General features: G+C 43.6%; 1 protein-coding gene across 1 annotated transcript in view; it reads left to right on the top strand.

Moving 5' to 3' along the window:
- The window catches only part of abca12 (ATP-binding cassette, sub-family A (ABC1), member 12), a 46965-nt gene that overhangs the window by 14940 nt on the left and 13456 nt on the right, over window positions 1–18569 (top strand). Inside the window, exons 25-54 of the mRNA XM_042709380.1 lie at window positions 113–473; window positions 608–720; window positions 907–977; window positions 1443–1588; window positions 2059–2150; window positions 2305–2447; window positions 3316–3492; window positions 4311–4525; window positions 4909–7305; window positions 7636–7739; window positions 8803–8909; window positions 9121–9329; window positions 9468–9547; window positions 9707–9900; window positions 10284–10454; window positions 10609–10773; window positions 10951–11146; window positions 11255–11394; window positions 11720–11839; window positions 11941–12031; window positions 12234–12413; window positions 12623–12911; window positions 13525–13639; window positions 13963–14292; window positions 14459–14528; window positions 16537–16671; window positions 16990–17142; window positions 17288–17471; window positions 17834–18052; window positions 18270–18466. Of these exons, the coding sequence (XP_042565314.1) occupies window positions 113–473; window positions 608–720; window positions 907–977; window positions 1443–1588; window positions 2059–2150; window positions 2305–2447; window positions 3316–3492; window positions 4311–4525; window positions 4909–7305; window positions 7636–7739; window positions 8803–8909; window positions 9121–9329; window positions 9468–9547; window positions 9707–9900; window positions 10284–10454; window positions 10609–10773; window positions 10951–11146; window positions 11255–11394; window positions 11720–11839; window positions 11941–12031; window positions 12234–12413; window positions 12623–12911; window positions 13525–13639; window positions 13963–14292; window positions 14459–14528; window positions 16537–16671; window positions 16990–17142; window positions 17288–17471; window positions 17834–18052; window positions 18270–18466 (7164 nt within the window). The remainder of the gene's footprint in view (window positions 1–112; window positions 474–607; window positions 721–906; window positions 978–1442; window positions 1589–2058; window positions 2151–2304; window positions 2448–3315; window positions 3493–4310; window positions 4526–4908; window positions 7306–7635; window positions 7740–8802; window positions 8910–9120; window positions 9330–9467; window positions 9548–9706; window positions 9901–10283; window positions 10455–10608; window positions 10774–10950; window positions 11147–11254; window positions 11395–11719; window positions 11840–11940; window positions 12032–12233; window positions 12414–12622; window positions 12912–13524; window positions 13640–13962; window positions 14293–14458; window positions 14529–16536; window positions 16672–16989; window positions 17143–17287; window positions 17472–17833; window positions 18053–18269; window positions 18467–18569) is intronic.

The following is an 18569-nucleotide window of genomic DNA, read 5'->3' on the forward strand; positions in this document are numbered from 1 at the left end:
TAATATTCCTGTCAATCTGTTATCAAGAAAGCTGAATTCTTAGTTTTTTTAATATTATATTCTGCCAGTTTGAGCATGATATATATTAAGTATTGTTTCTACATTTTAACAGGTAGCAACATGAACATTTCAGGAAATCTGGGTCTTCAAAGTGCCAACTTCACAGAGGCCATTTTGAATGTGGTGCAAGTAGTCTTAGAAATGGTGCCCACCGAGAATGGACCGTTGCCAAGTCTGGTCATCCATCAGATTCGGGGAGCCCTGGGCAGCTCACTTCAACTCATCCTCCATCCCAACATGAGCTTTGCCCAGTCAAACCATCTCAGCCTTGTTGTTCTGAGGAGTGTGGAGGGTCTGATCAGGTCACTACTGCCCAGAGAAGCTGCTGAGGTGCTGCTTCCCATGACCAATGTTGTCACAACCTACTTTGAGACCATCGCTCAGCCTGCCGGCCCTGATCAGTGGAATATAATGTAAGTGAACTTAATTAAGGGCCTTAAAACAAAGCAAAGATGTTTTAATGGAATATTCATACATTTGATAAAGTAAAGACAATGTAATGTAAGTAGAAAAGTGATTTAATTGATCTTCTGCTGATTCTTGACAGCATTGTGAACATCATGAAAGGACTGACCCACAGTCTGCCAGAGAATAGCACCGCACAGCCCGTCCTTTCTATGATCACGAGAGCGATAGAATCCATCCTGGATGTAACACAGGGCAAGTACAATTTTTTCCCCCTTGTTTGTTTTTAATGGCATATAGTCTAACAAGGTAAATGTTGTATGTTTACCTTTCATAGTCTTATGAATAATTATGATTGTATATCAGTTAATATTCCTGTCAATCTGTTATCTGCCAGTTTGAGCATGATATATATTAAGTATTGTTTCTGCATTTTAACAGGTAGCAACGTGAACATTTGGGAAAATCTGGGAAACCTGAATCTTACTGATATTGAAAAGGTTGCCGAACAGGTATCTAAATATTTTACATGTTGTTCTCTTAACCTCACGTGCGACTCCTAAGCAACACTGTTAAAACCAGTTAGACAGGGACTGTGGACATATTTCTTAAAATATGCAATTTGAAAAAAGAACGTATGGAAACTTACAAGTATCTCATCACATAACATTGACGCAACTATACCTACTAAGCTCAGTTATGCAGGGATGGTGTGTAAAACAAATAGCGGCCAAAATGATACCCAAAGTTTGATCTTAATGCTTTTGCGGTAGACGATGTGCCATGAATCATTTCGTGTCAACCATGATGAGTTTGAGGCACAGCTGCTGATTGCAGACCTCTCCCTGGCCAAAGCTTCTTTGAATCTCACGAAAAGCTTACTTTACTGCATACCCACAGTATTATTGATTGTATGTATTCGTCCCAATGCTGTATTCCATTTGAAGCAATGTGTGTCCAACCTCTCTGTCCCTCAGCTTGAAGGGGTCCTGGGATCCCTTATCCCTCTTCTTGGGGATCAGGTCCAAGGTCTCACACCTCAGGCTGCTAAGGCCTTTGGTGACACAGTCCCGGTGCTCATTCAAATCATCACTGGACAGGCTGATCAACACACCTTTAAAAGGTAAGGCCATGGATCACTAAAATTAGGTGAAGGACGGTTAATGATCCGTGTTGATAGTTTAACTGCACTATGCCAAGAATTCTACATATATACTCATTACTAGTTTTGTGCCCCGGGTTGGAAAGCCAGTGAAAACGTGAGACCGGCTTGTAGAGAACATTGCCAGATATATAGCCAAAATACATCAATTAGCAAGCCAGCTAGCTTTTATCATTATCAACAGCTGTACTGTTGTTGGGGTCTGCAAGGTACGCCTGTTGACTTTTAGCCAGTTTTAACACTTCATACTGCCCCTTTGTATACATTATGTATGACAATACTTATGCATGTTACATTTTAAGTCTAAGTATGCTTAAAAATGAGTGTATATTTACATTAATTTTTCACAAAGGCATATTAATGTATGTATGGCATATGTATATATTGCACAGGCTTGAAAGGATTGTTGCAGTTCTTTTATCAACCATCAGAGGGACCCCTGCCTGGAACAGTTCTGCCTCCACTCTCCATGTCATAAAAGGAGTCATTGCAGCGATGGCAGATAATCTAAATGCTCAAGCAGGTGCTTTAATCAACACAACAATTTCATGTATTGCACATTGTGAATGCTACCGTTTCATCCATTTCTTTATGTTATTTTCATTCCTATAGCACAACATATCACCCTGGTTTTAACTGTTAGCTGCTGACTATCTTTTTTTCTTTTTTCTTTTAAGAGTTCATCCACAGCCTACAGGAACCCATGTCCAACCTCACCATGCACCTGCTTCAAGCTGTGAATACCAGCACTTTCAACATAGCTGACTTCTTCAGGGAATTCCAGTTGGCCACACAGCACACAATTGAAGCTGCCATTCAGGTACAGGTTGAGTCACTGCTAGGGCACAGAACACATATGGTACAAACAATGAATACTTGACAATGGGAGAAAAAGAAAAAAACACGTAGACAAAGGGCCCTTTTAAATGATTGACTTCAGACTTATTGTACCTGTGTTATTGGGCGTTTCTGCTAGTCTGTTTTGTCTTGACAAGAATAGTCCTGCATTTACAATCTATTTACAAAAGTGATTCTGTAATTCATAGAACTAATTTTCATAGAAGGTGGCATTGTATCCATAAAAATCTAATTTCAGTATTTACAATATGCAACAGAAGTGAGTGTACCCCTCTGCAATATTACTTAAATGTCAAATGATTAAAAATGGTATCACATTACAGTAATTGTATCACTTCTAAGTTGAACAGTAGGGTATTTTCTCATAAAATTATTTATGTAATATTTTTGATGACAGACTCAATCCTAGACAATTACAACATAGAAATCCTATGGTCACACGATTTTTTAAGGAATTTAGAAATAAAGAAAAATAGGGTAGTTAGAAAAACTGTATTATGGTAATATAGATTGCTTTCTTAAGGCAATTGTTTTAATACTCCATTTTAAATGCCAGAAACTATATTGTATTACACAGGTGTATGATAAACAACAATGCCTATTGTGTATCTGGTTCTGTAGTTTCTGTGGGAGACTTTTGTGTGAATGTACCATAGATACCTGTGTGAGGTTGTTGCCCTTTATTATCCTCTTGTGAATAGTCAGCCTATAAGCCCCATAGCAATTGTTTGGTATTTCTATTGATGTTAAAGCTTCTCCTCAGACAGGTTTTGAAGTAAGAATACAAAGAGGGTAATTATGTGTTGTTTTGTCACAACTGTTCCCCTTAGACTGCTGAAGAGGGCAGGGCCTTGAACTGCAGTGATGTGCTGAAAATATGGGAGGAGGTTGGAAAAGCAGCGGGGGTCCCTCCAAGCAGCCTGAGCATGTGGTGCCACATTAGCCTTCTCCCACTCATGGAGGCCGGTGACTCAGCAGGACTACATTTCCCACCATTCAATGCAACGGTGAAATTTCACTCAGTGACTCATTGTGAAGTTGTAGCTTCGGCCAGTTAAAAAGTTTTTGACATTCAAGTGTCCTTTACAAACACCAGTCAAAGGTTACGGAAAAACTTGGATTTCTGTATAGAAATCGTTCCTATTTTACATCTGATTGTTCAAATGTCTTCCCTTGTTTGATTATGGGGTGATAATTTATAGATTGGCTTGAAAACAAATCAAAAGCTTGAGACAATCTATCATTCTGCTATATGATTGGCTACAAATGCCTCCTTCAGAGCACACCACTGCCATCTGTATTCTCTGGTCAAATTGCCCTTTCTGCATACTTGTCATAACATCCACTGGTTTAGACTCTTCTTGGATACTCACCCACCCCCATATTTAAGTCAGTTATTGTATCAGAGTAAAGGCCCCTAAATCCAACACATCTTTTGCCCTGTCATTCCAGTCTTCTGCTGCTAATGATTGGAATCAGTTACAAAAAAAACACTAAAACTGGACAAATAGATCACTGCTTTTAATTCACTACTTATGGACACCTTCAATGATACTCCTAAATGGTTTACATATGTTTAGTTAGTTAGTTATTCTTCTTTATTTTGGTTTGTCTTTTTTTTTCTCTCCTCCCCCCTACAAGTGTCTTCTGGCACCTGCCAGGCTGTCCTTGTAAATAAGGAATAGTTCATTATGTCTTGCCTGATAAAAATTAAATAGATCTAAAAATCAAATCAAATCACTAGGTGGCACTGTGGGTCTGTATCGGGCTGCATGTTCCGCACGTGGTGCCTTGCATGTGCTGATTTGCTTCCCCCTCTGCACAGGGAGCTGGACCAGGGGCCCAGTCAGTCAATGGCTCAGCGGCTGAGATTGTGAAGGCTCTGGCGTCTCTCTACAACGCCAGTCTGTCCCAAAACAGTGCTGCTCAACAGCTAGTCACAGTACTCACGCATCACATATCTTCCAGCCTGCCAGTGATTGCACCAGGAGCCCAGGATGAGTGGATGGACCAGCTTCTTTCTCTGCAGTTGTACCAAAGGTTTCTTATATTTTGTCAAAGTGTTTAAAACAACAAAAGTAGTCGTAATGCAAATCTGAAATGTTTTGAAGAATATCTTAAAGTGTCACAGTTAAAATCCTCTATGCTAAGATAGGTTAGCATGTATGTTTTTTCCACCTATATAACTTTGAACCTGTTCATATTGTGGAAAAGCTGGTAGAAGCATTTTATGTATTGTTGTTTATGAGGTCATCTCGATAATTTAATTATTGATGTCTTCTCTTAAATTATTTTCTCTCATTTGTCTACCTCAATGATGAACTCAGCAGTGGTAGGAATCAGCTGACACACTTGCTGTTGATCATGTGGTTATGATATAAAGTAAATTAATAATAATAGTGACACTTTTGTCTCAACTTAAGCATTTCAGGCATCCAGATGGCACTGGATCAAGTGGAGCTGTATGCTCCTTGGATGCGTCCCTATGTTCTTGCCTTGGAGAAGGCCATGGAGTACACCCTGAAGAATAGCCAGCAGCTGCAGAATTACACATCAAGCCAGCAGGTGCTCATGGAGGCCCTTGAGATTCTACTAACTGGGATGAACTACTCAAGTGAGTCCATACAGGAACTGCTAAGCGGAGACTTCATCAGTGTTGATGGACCGTCCATTGACAAAATTCTGAAATATGTAATCAAGGACGTCATTCAGATGAAGCTGCTAGGTGACTGGCCCATGGCATATGGTGTATTGGAGCAAATCCTTCATGCAGATGGCACAAGTGTCGTCATGGACAGAGCCATTGAATTTGTCAACTGGTTGGGAACCACCGATGAAACTGGTGTAGGATTTCTCACTGAAGCTCTTCCAAAACTCTACAGAGTGGTTCAGGCTGTCTTAAGAATGGTGTCAGAAATAACCTCTGACCTGCCACCTTACACTGACACCTTCACTGACCTAGCTGGGAACACCCTTAACATGCTGAGGCAAATCACCCGCACTAGTGATCTCTTTGCTCCAGTGGACGCCCACCTAGCAGAACTCCAGAGGAACCTTATGTCACTGGGTCAGGATTCACCCAGGAGGATGAGGCGAGAGGCCAAGAGGGAGCCTATGGATGACTTCCTGGATCTCCTCGAGATAGACTACAGTGCCTTGTTCCATGCACTGTCCATCCCGCCCACACCCACAGAAATCGCGGAGACCATCCATGTCTTCTTTTCCAACCCTGACCTGGCTATTATTTTGAAGGGCCTGGTAAGAGACATGACCGGAAGCTCAGAACAGGATGAAACTATTGACACCGCCCTGAATGTACTTTCATACCTGTCACTCCCCAGTCAGTCAATGAAGTTTGTAAAGTTATTCATGGAGATTGCACAAGACGACTGGAGCGTGGAGGACTTGGGGAAGCTTGAGAAGCTAGCAGAGGGTCTTGCCCGAATGGTTGATGTGGCCATGATAATGTCTCAGCAGCCCTCCCTCAACATTGCCCAGAGAATTGAACAGATTGCTAAACAGCTCTCCAGTGTGGTGGATCACATCATTAGCCAGAAAGAGAACATCACTGATGTAGCGTCCGAGTTTCTCACAGCTCTTAATAACATTCTCCTCCAGAATATTGAAGAAGCCAAAGACATCAGCCCACAGATCACAGCTATTCTCAAAGAGATAATTACCACTGCCTCCAAGCCAGGATCACAGGCAAGTCTGTTACCTTACATCATCGCTCTAGACCAAACCGTGAGAGCTTTCTCCCCAGTCCTCTCAGCAGAGAAAGTGATGTACTTCAATACCTCAGTGCAGATGGTCAAAGGTTTTGCCATGCTTGTCTCACATCCACATAATGTTCAGAACATGCTTAAGTCAGCTCACTTGATCTCAGCCTCTTTGAACCATGTGTTTGGTTACTCTGGGGAGGTCAGCCTTCCAGGTGGCCAGTCCATTCAGGAGGTGGTGTACCCTGTGGTCCTGAACAGCGCCCTGGCAACACACATCCTGTGGAACCTCTCTTCCATCAGTCACACTTTCAGCAGCACTCTGGAGAAACAGATGATGGTGATTCAGAGCATTGAGAAGGCGGTCGCTCTCCTCCCAGAGGACATGCAGGTGTACACCGCCCCCCTCAGGCCTGTGCTCCTGTCGGCTCTCTCCTGGGTGTCCAGCACAGACCAAATCGTTCCAGCCTTCGTGAACATCTCCCGAGAAGTCACTGCCTCCCTCCTCACTGTCGTCAACATCACTCAAGGCCCAGTGTCCATGGATGGGCATGGCCCTGCGCACACTCTCTATGTAGTGTCCAACCAGGTGCTCCAAAGCCTCTTTGAGGGGATGCTGATGTCCTCCACTGACCTGCCACACGCCATCACCTCTCTGAAGCATGCAGTGATCACTTTGAGTACAGTACTGCCAGCCGAAGGCAGCCATTATCTCAATGTCTCTCTCCACCTCCTCGAGACCTTAGCACATGCAGTGAACTACACCAGCACCACGGGAGACCTCGAGGGAGCTGTGTCCAGTGTCGCAAACTTTGTCCAAACCCTTCTGACCATGGTGCAGTATTCCAGTACTGAGACCACAGGCAGCATTTTAGGTGACCTAGAAGCCACCCTGAAGAAGGCCCTGCAGATCATTCTCTCTGACGGGGACCCCTTGGCCCAGGCAGCCGGCATCTCCCAGCAGGTCCTCCACAGCATTCATGGCCTCCTCTCTTTAGCTGACAGCAGCACGGAGCTGAGTCTGGCTAGGCTGGTGCTGGGGGCTACTAAGATGAATGTGGGCCATCTGTTGCTGATGAACGACACGAACTGGGTGGACAAGTGAGTTACTTCTGACATCATATTCAACTCCTAGAAGTGAGAAGGTGTTTAGTCCACAAGGCCAAACCGCTTGCCCTAAGGCTATTTATTTCATCTCACATTTTCTGCCTGCCTGGCATTTGGACTTAATAACTGCTTACGTCTTCAGAAAACAGCTCAAGTCATGAACTGTGAAAAGAGCAAACCCTAGGATTCATGGAATTGTATTACCATAATTGATCCAAGTAGGCCCAATTTGCACAGAGCCCTATGCAGAAAGAACCATGCAATGTTATGATTCTGCTGAGCTGCATTATTGAAGTAACAGAGCTCATTTGTATGTTCCCACAGATTACCCATGGTGCTGGCAGACATTGCCAAGAGCATCCCTGAGGACATTCCTTTCTCTGGCCTCATTAAGAACATAACCATCAGCTTGGCCGGTGAATCTAAAGGTATAGACGTGACCAAACCATACCTGTCTTTTTTTCCCCTGTCACTTTAGGTTTTGCTGCCCATTTGCCCTGTCTTGTTTTCTGCAGTGTCATTTGGTTGTATACGCCATCTAAACTGGCAAATTGTCTTTGTTACCTTCAACTTGAATTGTAGCATCTAGGCATGATCACAATTTGTCTGTGTAATGTTCCTCTGTATGATATGGAGGCCAATGACTGAATATAATATCTTGGTAGTCATAATTCTCATGGATCAATGCATCATTGAGCAAAGTGTGTGTGTGTGTGTGTGTGTGTGTGTGTATGTGTGTGTGTGTGCCTGTTGCTGATTTAGTTTGAGGGTAAAATCTTGTTACTCATCTACATTTTGCCTATGCACAGTAATCTTAATGTCAGCCTTGCAAAAGCACTGTAAGTTGCAGGGCATGTGGCCTGCTTCCAAGATGGAGCCACTCAGCGTCTTAATAAATTTCATTACCAGAATTGGATATAGCATCTCCTCCCCCTCGCCTCCTCCAGCCACGTTCTCTCTGTAGAGCTCAAGCATACTTATTTCCAACGCTGGGGGATGTTATATGTTATAACTGTCTTTCTCTATGAAAGTACACCTGAACTCTTGATAATCTTACAATTCCATAATTCTGATAATTAACTTTACATCATGTTCTCTGACACCATTTTAGCTGGTTATTGCCAGCGTTTCTTGCCAACAACTTACCCCCGCTATCCTAAGATTGGATTTTTGTTGACATGTTTTTGTTTCTTTTTCCGCCCCATATCTGGGTTTTATCTTCAACTTGTTATGGATTTAATGTTACTCCTGCCTCCCCTTGTTTATTGCTCGGGGTGCTCAGTCTCCGGGCCTGTCAGATCTTTTTCAGCACACAGCTTAATACAGAACAGTCAGCCTGTTTCTGTTTCACCCTGTCAGTTACCGCTCTGCGGTGAACTTGCTCCCAGAGTGAGGAGATTGTAATGATGCCCAAAGGGCCTCACACTGCCACTGTGAAAGCTGATCTTTTGTATCGTCCTATGCCCGTCTCCTCTCCCTGGTGCTTTGCAGAAAACCTGAACCTCCTTCTCCAGACGGTGCAGACAGCATCCACGCTCCTGATGACAGACATGTGGAACGCCAACTACAGTCTGCTGCTGAACCATTTCGGCTCTCAGGTTGGACTCACAGAGAAATACTTGTGTTTCTTTTTTTTTTTTTTTAAAGGATGCAGTTTTCCAAGTGCATCTGATTTCTCAGTTTAGTCTAGCGTCTCTTTCGCTGCATAGTCAGGTCATGCCTAAAATGGCATTTTAAACCCAGTCAGGCAGAAGGTGCTGAAAGGCTTCCTGATGTCTTGCTTTGCTCTCTCTCTCTGTTTCATTTTAGTTGTGTGCCCTGGAGGGGATGGATTCCATCCAGCAGCTCACCCAGGCCCTGGATCTCCCACCTGGTCTACTGTGTCAGTCGATTGCACCAGCCATGCAAGCTCTCCATGAGATAATCACCAGCCTGGCACAGGACAGCAGCGACCTGTATAATGTGCTGTTTGAGATGTTCATTGGGGACCCCTCCACCTACAACATAGAATCTGACTGGTAATATACCTTCTCAATAGGAAACTGTTTCATAGCCAGCATGTCAATACATGGTGTGAATATGTAGAGTGTGTGAAGGTTTACTGTTATGTTAATATATTGTTGTTCTGTGTGTGTGCGTGTGGTTGTGTGTTTTAGGACCAATGTTTTCTCCAAGGTACTTGGCTTCAATATAAGCTCCCTAGGAACACTTGATGTCAACATGACTACTGCACAAGGTATGGCTTTTGAAAATACAGGAACATCTTACAGCTATGTATTTATAACAGACATTACAATATTTTCAGCATCGATCAGCAAGTGCTGTCCAGTGCTCGGTGCTATTGCTACTTTTTTACCAATCATTTTTGACACCAGTCTTTTGTATTGTTTGACAGGTGAAGTAAAGATGTCTGACTTACTCCAGAATGTCACAGGCTTCGCCATATACGTCCATAAGTACACCCAGATCTCTCCCGAGATCATTCAGGCTCTCCTGAATGTCTCACTGCCCAGCAGCAACCTGCAGGTATCACACTCTTGCTCTCTTTCTGTCTCTCTCTTTCGCTCACTCACACCCACACACATACGTGCACATATATTCGAAAGATCTCAAGAGATGAATGCATATTGCAAGAGATATCACTAGCCTTTACATTTAATCATCATCATGTTGAAGTTCACCTTAGAGACATGCTGTACTGCACAAAAATCCCTACTGTGCTGTATCAGTGTGTAGGGGCAGTAGTGGTAGTTTTATGATACTTTTTTTGGACAGTGCTTCTGTCTGAATGTAAAATTATATTTTATTGTTGCATATAAAAAGACATTATAGTGGTTTTTAGTACAATGTTAGAATTTTCCATGGTTTTCTGGGAGTGTTTTTTCCCCACACATTTGATTTCTGTTGTTGTTGTCAAGACACAATGACTCACAGTGGAGATGACAGTGGTTTCTCTCTCCTCCTGTTCCCAGATTCTGGCTTTGCTGACCAACATGCGGCACTGCAGTGACCCGTCGATGATGCTGTTAAATAACACAAACGGGCTCCTTTTCAGGACCTTCTGCTCACTCCGAGCCGACCAGTGGTATAACTTTGCACTTCTGGTCATCCGCCATGCAAGTGTGGAAAATCTCATGTACAAGGTAAGGATTTTCCACCGTGTTTTATTTCTTCAGAGGATGTGCATCATTAAACATAGTGCAGATTATTACCCAAATATATGTGTTATGCTATATTATAATGCCTGGTTGCCAGTGACTCACAGCCCACTGACTCTCATCCGCTCCTCCCTTGCAGCTGCTGCTGTCCAGTGACATGCAGGGTCTGGTTGGAGTCATGCTGCAGATGGTCAGGTTCTTGACGGACATGATGAACAAGCTGCTGCCTGCCGTCCACAAGCTGCAGGAGTACTTGGTGTCCTTTGGTAACCTCAACCTTGTGGCCGACTCCGAGTTCCACAGTGTGAGTGCTGGCTCTTATTTACCCCTTGGCTGGTCAGAGCACAAACTGGTCTGTCCAGTTTTACAGTATCACAGGGTTCGTTCAGTGTGCTGTTCTGTGCTTTCACTGTACTGTATTTGCAATTTTTACAGTCTTGACTTTGCTCTCTGTCATTCTATTTGTTTTGCCCCCATGCAGCTGGTGAGGGGCAAGCGGTCCACCATCTCCAGCAGGTCAACGTTCACCACTATCTCCCGGGCCTTGTGCAGAAATGGGATCATGGCGCTTTTTGGGATCTCTAAACTGCCCATCATGACAGACACTGAACCTTCAACCAAAGACGATCACAGCAGAGAAGAGCTCATTGAAAAGTTCAAGATTCCCCACGATGCCTGTATGATAACAGTGAACATTCTCTTCCATATTCACATTTATTAACATGGAACAAGGATGTGTTTTTCTGTAGTTACCTACAGTGATACGAAACTTTGTTGTGTTTCAGCCCCATTCTGTATGAACTTTTACCTGGACATGGTGAACACAACGGGCGGAGCCGTGGCCTGGGCCTTCCTCAAGCCCATGCTGCTGGGCCAGGTCCTCTACACTCCAGACACCCCCCTGACTAGAGAAATCATCAGGAAGGTAACAGCTCTAAAGAGTCAGTCGTCAGGAGCTTGCAATAAGCGGCGTACTGGGACACCTGGAACACAGTGACGAGGGGAATGAGGCACGCTTAGTGAGCTGAGTCTGGGTTTCAAGTGTTGCTAGGGGGGGGGGGGGGCATTTAATGCACATGATTAGGATTTCATAGAGTGTTAGTCTTGCAACTTACTATGTGTGTGGTTGCTGTTTTGGCGCAGTAGTAGTTTGTTTTAGTGGTTGAGCAAGTGGTAAACGAACAAGCATCATACATTCAATGAAAGCCAAGTCATCGCCTCTGCATGTATTTCTTTCCTTTCCAAACCAGTCAAACGGCACACTGCACCAGTTTGGTCAGTTGAGGATGTTCTCTGATGAGTGGATTCAGTCTTCATCATATTTAATGCAGTCGGCTAAACTTCTGCATCAGACATTGCCAATGCTTCAGGTATGTCAAAATCTGTATAACAGCAGTCTAGAAAATGCATGTTGTCTGGATAGACCTGGAATACTTGCTTTGGTCATTGATTTATTCTGCAATCTCCACAGAATTCCCTCAGTAATCCATTCGTTCAGAACTTCATTGAGTCACAAGTAAACGTCGACATCGGACTTATGCAGGATACTCTCCAGAACTTTTGTAAGTGACTTTAGGTTTGAATTCCTGTTCATTATTCTCAAAATGAGTGATTCTTAAACACTGAATTATTCACAAGTCTGGTGTTTCAGAGAGAACCTATGCAGCCTCCTTAATTCATCTGTGGATGCATTATGCATGTTGATGGGTCAAGGGATGACATTCTTCCCATTCACACTCTTCTTTCCTATTCGTGATCGCACAGCCAACATGACCGAGCTCCTGGAGAAAAACAAGTTCATTGTGACGCAGATCACCACTCTGTCCAGTCTGATGATGAACCTCTCCTCCTGTGTGAACTTTGACCGCTACAAGGCCATGAGCTCCGTGGAGGAGATGGACGAGCAAGCAGAGCTCCTGGCTAAATCACGAGACCTCTACGCAAGTAAGGCACACACTCCCGTAGTCAGCGCAATCAGAGGGTTTCATTCAGCTATAGTAAATGGAACTGACCTCATCTAACATTCACTCAAAATTGAGGACAAATTTGTAATGGATGTCAGTATCACAGAACTATGGTGCATCAGCCATGATGAGTAAATCACCACAGCCTTAGCATTACTTCACTTGATTAAACATTCATTCTTCTCTCAGGCATCATGTTCAAGCTGCCTGAAGACAATTCCACCACCCTGCCTCCAAAAGTAGACTACACCATCCGTATGCAGATCGACAACTCCATGCGCACCGACCGGACCCGAAACCCATTCTGGGTGAGGGACTCCTACATCACCATGACAAGGACGCAGAGGTACAACCGGGGCTTCATCTACCTGCAAGAGGCCATCGACCGAGCCATCATTGAGACCCAGTTGGGTGAGCCGGTGCAGGAGCCAGCGGTCCAGCTTCAGGCCTTCCCCTACCCCTGCTTCGCTAAGGATGAGTGAGTGGGATAGTTATGTTGTGTATGAGCGTGGATCATCACACACACACACACACACACACACACAAACATATGCTAAAGAAATACATACGTATACACACACTCACAAGTATATCCACACACCCAGACTAACGTATTCATAATCAGACATTGACAATATATTGTGCACAGGCAGCCTTGATTTACCATGTCATTTACATTTTGTGTGTGTATTCTGAGAAATAACAACAGAAAAAACACCACACCAACCTTGAAATAAATCACAGCAAGTGGAAGCTATGCTGAGAGGCCAGCATTGATCTGTCATCTTTGGAAAGAATATCCTCAGTTCGAACTAGTATTTCAGCTGTGTGATACGGCGATGTGCACATATCACCATTGCACTGATTTATCACGTAATAGCCCCTTCTGCCGATACCATACCACTTTAAAAAACAGTGTTGGGTCGGTATCTGCGGTAATCTGGAACCCCTTGCTGTGTAAAATGAAGGGCTGTCCCATTTTTCCTCCACTTGTCTTTATGATTCACTATTGAGACTTATTGATTGCATTCCTATACTGTAGCATATGCGTGGCCTGACATGGACTGAGGCTGTGATGTCTCATTTCTCAGGTACCTGGAGAGCATTTCATTTGCCTTCCCTCTGGTCCTCATGATTGCTTGGGTCCTGTTTATTGCCAACTTTGTCAAGAAGCTGGTGCACGAGCGGGAGCTGAGATTGCATGAGGTACACAGTCTTTGATCATGCACTGGAAATAACTACTGTATAACAAGCCCTGTCGTAACATGCCCGTTTCTAAAATACCAGGCACTTTGTAGTTATTTTTCTATTTCACCTCAATTTACTGCATTGCTGACTGGCATCAAACGATCAGGAAAAAAACTCAGAGGCGACTTGGGTTGACTCATTACTGTGATTGAAATATAATTATAATATAATATAATAATATAATATAATATAATATAATATAGTGTGGTATCAGTTTAATTGGATTTAGTGGTGACAAGTGAATGTTTCCCAACTCTCATGCCTGCCTTTATATGCTGCAGTACATGAAAATGATGGGCGTCAACCCCATCAGCCACTTCTTCGCCTGGTTCATCGAGAGTGCGTGCTTCCTGGTGGTCACCATCATCCTCCTCACCATCATCCTGAAGGCGGGCCACGTGCTGCCCCACAGCGACCCCTTCCTGCTCTTCCTCTACCTGTGCGACTATGCCCTCAGCATCCTGGCCATCAGCTTCCTGGTCAGCTCCTTCTTCAACAAGACAAACATCGCCGGCCTGAGTGGCAGCCTCATCTATGTCATCTGCTTCTTCCCCTTCATTGTGGTCATGTCCCTGGAGAGCAACCTCTCGCTCGCCGGCAAGACTGCACTGGTTAGTACCACTCTTCTCAAGGGCCAGTCAGGCTATGCTCCTGATTGGTGAGATAATAGACTGGTGAGACTGAAAAGGACTTTATATGATGAACATCTTCCAGAGCTTGTTTACATATGAAAGTTAGATTAAGTGTGTGATTGAGCTTTTTTTTTTCCTCCCACAGAGTCTGTTTTCACCAACCTGCTTCAGCTATGCAAGTCAATACATATCCCGCTATGAAGCCCAGGAAGAAGGTAGCCCATCTGTGGAAGCTAATTATGACTCATATAGTGTTTGTCAAAGCTTTTTCCCAACCGATTATTGTCATATATATATATATATATATATATATATATATATATGTCATATGCTTAGACTTCATATAAGGTTTGTGTACCTAGGTGGGTAGGCTCAAAGGACTTTTTGGGCAATAGCTTGACAACCGTTATGCAAAACATTATGGAATTTTATGGCAAGTTGGACTCCAGGAGGCATATGACCCTAGCGCATTACGACTAATTATGAATTATGTTCAATGCAAAAAAGCTATCATTTCACTTGCCACAATCTTTTGGCTTAACGGTTCAAACTTCACAAAATTTGACACACTGCATCACTACCACATGCTGCAACTGACACATTTCGATATCTCAAGAACCGCTTAAGCTAAAACTTTTAATTTGGTATGCTCATACTACATTTGATCACCTCACTTTAAGTTTCATTTGGCCTGCTTAACAAATTGGTCGCTAATGGCTTATCACATATCCAGCAGCCAATACATGCCTGTGATGTAAAGGTTCAAACTTAATGAAATGCTGCTTGTACACTGATGATCGCTGCTTGCAGCCTAATTTAAACTTTTAAACTTGTATACTCCTGTCCTGTTATACATTTCAATACTCTACATTTAGTATCGGTTTCAAACATATTCTTGCATTTAACTAATAATCCTACATTTTATATTTCATAGTCCTAAAAACCCACCAAAGCACTCCAAGTAACCCCCCCTGCTCAAAATTTCAAACTTTTGGAATATTTGTTTTCATTTAAGAAATACTAAATCAAATGAATGTGATGTAAATAATTAAATATGTTAAGCAAGCCTGCCTTGTTTAATTAGTTTAGTTGTGTAAGATCAGGCTGGGTTAGTGGTAAGGCATACCAGGCCAGGGACAGACACCGCTGCTGCTTCGTGTGTGGACTCGTAAATCCTGTATGACGGGCTATGCAGGTGTCTTTCTATTTCCTCAATCATTGTGCAATTTGTTGGCATTTCAAATATATTAATATAACGGTGTTCCATCATGTGTTGATTTGGTGTGACTCCTGTAGGCCATCGGTTCCCAAACTGGGGTACGCGTACCCCCAGGCGATAACAGAAAACGGACGGAATTCGCAGAATGTACCGTTTGAAACAGAATTGCAACTTTCAGACGGAAACATCATTTTGTGCATCAAAATCGCCGAAATTCCCCTGTATTTTGTCCTGCAAGGCTGTATTTCTTTCTTATAAACACAACAACGATCGCAACGATGAACAAGCATTAATTAGAAAACAAAACCACTGAGAAAATGTCACGTCTGTGCTGAACTCCGCTCCGGCCACGCCCCCCTATTCAACACAGACCTCCGTAGCCTGCCAAATGAATTCGCTCATCTTCCCAATCGCCTGCAAATAATGTTTTTTTAGTCTTCTGTTCTGTTGATGGCTGGCAAACAACAACCTCAGAAGGTTTGGGTCACTTGTGGCACATATTATTCACTCATTTTAAGCCATCGATCTACCTCTGGGTGAACAAAATGAGCCGAAACGGAACGGAATTAAAGTAATAGGTGAAAAGGAAAACTTTTTTTTTTCAACGGGGTGGGGTGGGGGGGTACGCAGCTGGAGATTAAATGTCTGAAGGGGTACGGGACTGTAAAAAGTTTGGGAACCACTGCTGTAGGCAATCTACAGGTGTTAAATACGTCAGGTAAACACAGGGTGGTTGAAGTGTGCACTAGGTGCACCAGGATGTTTGAGGGCCCAGGAGGCTTTTGTACCCACGCACCCATGATGTCGTAATCCGTCCGTGCCCTTTCGCTCACTTCGTGCGGGGGTCATATTAGACACTGCTATGTGGTTTGTCTAGTTTTACAACACAAGACAAGGCACAGAGTGGAAAATTCTCACGTGTTCCTAACTTTGTATTGCTCTTCGTGTTCCTAACTCTGTATTGCTCTTCGTGTTCCTAACTCTGTATTGCTGTCGCCCTGCAGGGATCCAGTGGAGCAACGCCTATGTGTCCCCCATGGCTGGTGACACCGCCTCCTTTGGCTGGCTGTGCTGGCTGCTCCTCATCGACTCTTTATTGTATTTCGTTGTGGGTGCATACATTCGCATGGTTTTCCCAGGTAAACCTATTCTTTAGTATTAAAGATTTTACATCTTTCCTTGGTGTTGACCTTGGCTTTGGGGTTGTTATAGCCTTGCTCTTCTAGTTGAGCTACAAGAACACTTTCTGCAACGCTCTGTAAAAATCCTCATCCACAAAAATATCATTCTTTTATACATTCAGTATGTTTTTATATTTACAGTTATGCACCCTCACCCTAACCCTAAGTTCACAGGCAAAACTATTTGTTTAAGGAGTGGCATGTACTGAGATAAGATATGACTGGTATGATGAGGCTGAAGATATGTTGATGGGTTTGTTTTCATGTCTCTTTCAGGTAAATATGGCATTCCAGCTCCCTGGTACTTTCCCGTGATGCCATCTTTCTGGTCCGACTTGTTTGGGTGTCAGTCAAGCTCTGAGAAATCTGCCAAAGGGCGGTTCTTTTCCAACATCATGCAGAAGAATCCAGCAGATAGCAAAGACAAAGGTGCATAATCTGATCTTAATTGTTACCGTGGTGGTTTGTCATTAATGAAAAATTCAAAGAATATCTCTCTTTCTCTCCATCTATACATCCCTCTATCCGCCCCTCTCTCACACATGCTCATTGTTACTCTTTATGTGTCCTTTAGCTAACGGACTCTTCCCCGCGCATGAGGACAGCGAGTTCACTGGGATGCCAGTAGGGGTGGCCCTCCATGGCCTGACCAAAACCTATGGGAAGAGGAATGCCATTGAGAATCTCAATCTGTCCTTCTACGAGGGACACGTCACCACACTGCTGGGCCACAATGGAGCTGGAAAGACCACCACCATGTAAACGCACTAGTCCTTTTGATTAAGATTGGCCAGTTCACATCATAGGGTTTACTTTCAGCTTTCATTCATCTTGATCACAATATGGCAAATCTGGATCAGACCAGCATGCGTAATTTGGACGTTATAAAAGTCCCAAGCATGTTATAAAGCATACTGTGAATACTGGTAAAACTGGCTTGAATATGGTTTTATTGTACATTTATACTCAACTTTGTAATCCAGCTGTAAAGCTCCTGCTACTGTAGGAATGTACTGTGATCTAAAATGTTCTGCCAAGATTTTGGCACATTTCTTTTTTAATCTATCTACCCTGACAAAGAATGAACAACAATAATAATACTTTTGACCTGTTGGTGTAGGTCTCTGCTCACTGGATTATTTGGCCCCACCTCTGGTACCATTGAGGTCTACGGGAGAGACATGCAGTCCTATTTTGATGAGATCCGCATGGATCTGGGAGTGTGTATGCAGTATGATGTTCACTTTGATCACCTGACAGCCAAAGAGCACCTGCTCTTGTATGGGCAGATCAAGGCACCCCACTGGTCACAGGCAGAACTGAAGACACAAGTACAAAAGTGAGTACAGGCAAATCCAAGATAACACACACATGCTTTCCCCATTTGCTGTTTTGAAACAGTTTAAGATTAGTGTGATTTATTATTAGAGTAATTAATCGCGCATTTAAAGGAGAGCGTACACAAACTTGTAATTTCCTCTGTGCTAGACACTACACCAATCATTTCCAGAGGTCAACTTCCTTAGTTTTAATGCTCCTCTTCCCGTTTTCTCTAGGATCCTGAAGGAAACAGGCATGTACGCCCACCGGCACAAGCGGGTGGGCACCCTGTCGGGCGGCATGAAGCGCAAACTCTCCATCTCCATCGCCTTCATTGGCGGCTCACGCCTGGTGGTCCTGGACGAGCCCACCACCGGCGTGGACCCCTGCTCCAGACGCAGCATCTGGGACATCATCCTGCAGCATAAGACCGGTGAGCCTCCAGGCCCACTGCCTCTTCCCTAACCCCCCCACTCCCACTTGTATTAAACAGGGAGTCAGACAAGGGGAAGACATTTAAAGCTGCACACCAGGGT

This window comes from Clupea harengus, chromosome 2 (genome assembly GCF_900700415.2).
Source record: "Clupea harengus chromosome 2, Ch_v2.0.2, whole genome shotgun sequence".
In the NCBI taxonomy this organism is placed as follows: Eukaryota; Metazoa; Chordata; class Actinopteri; order Clupeiformes; family Clupeidae; genus Clupea; species Clupea harengus.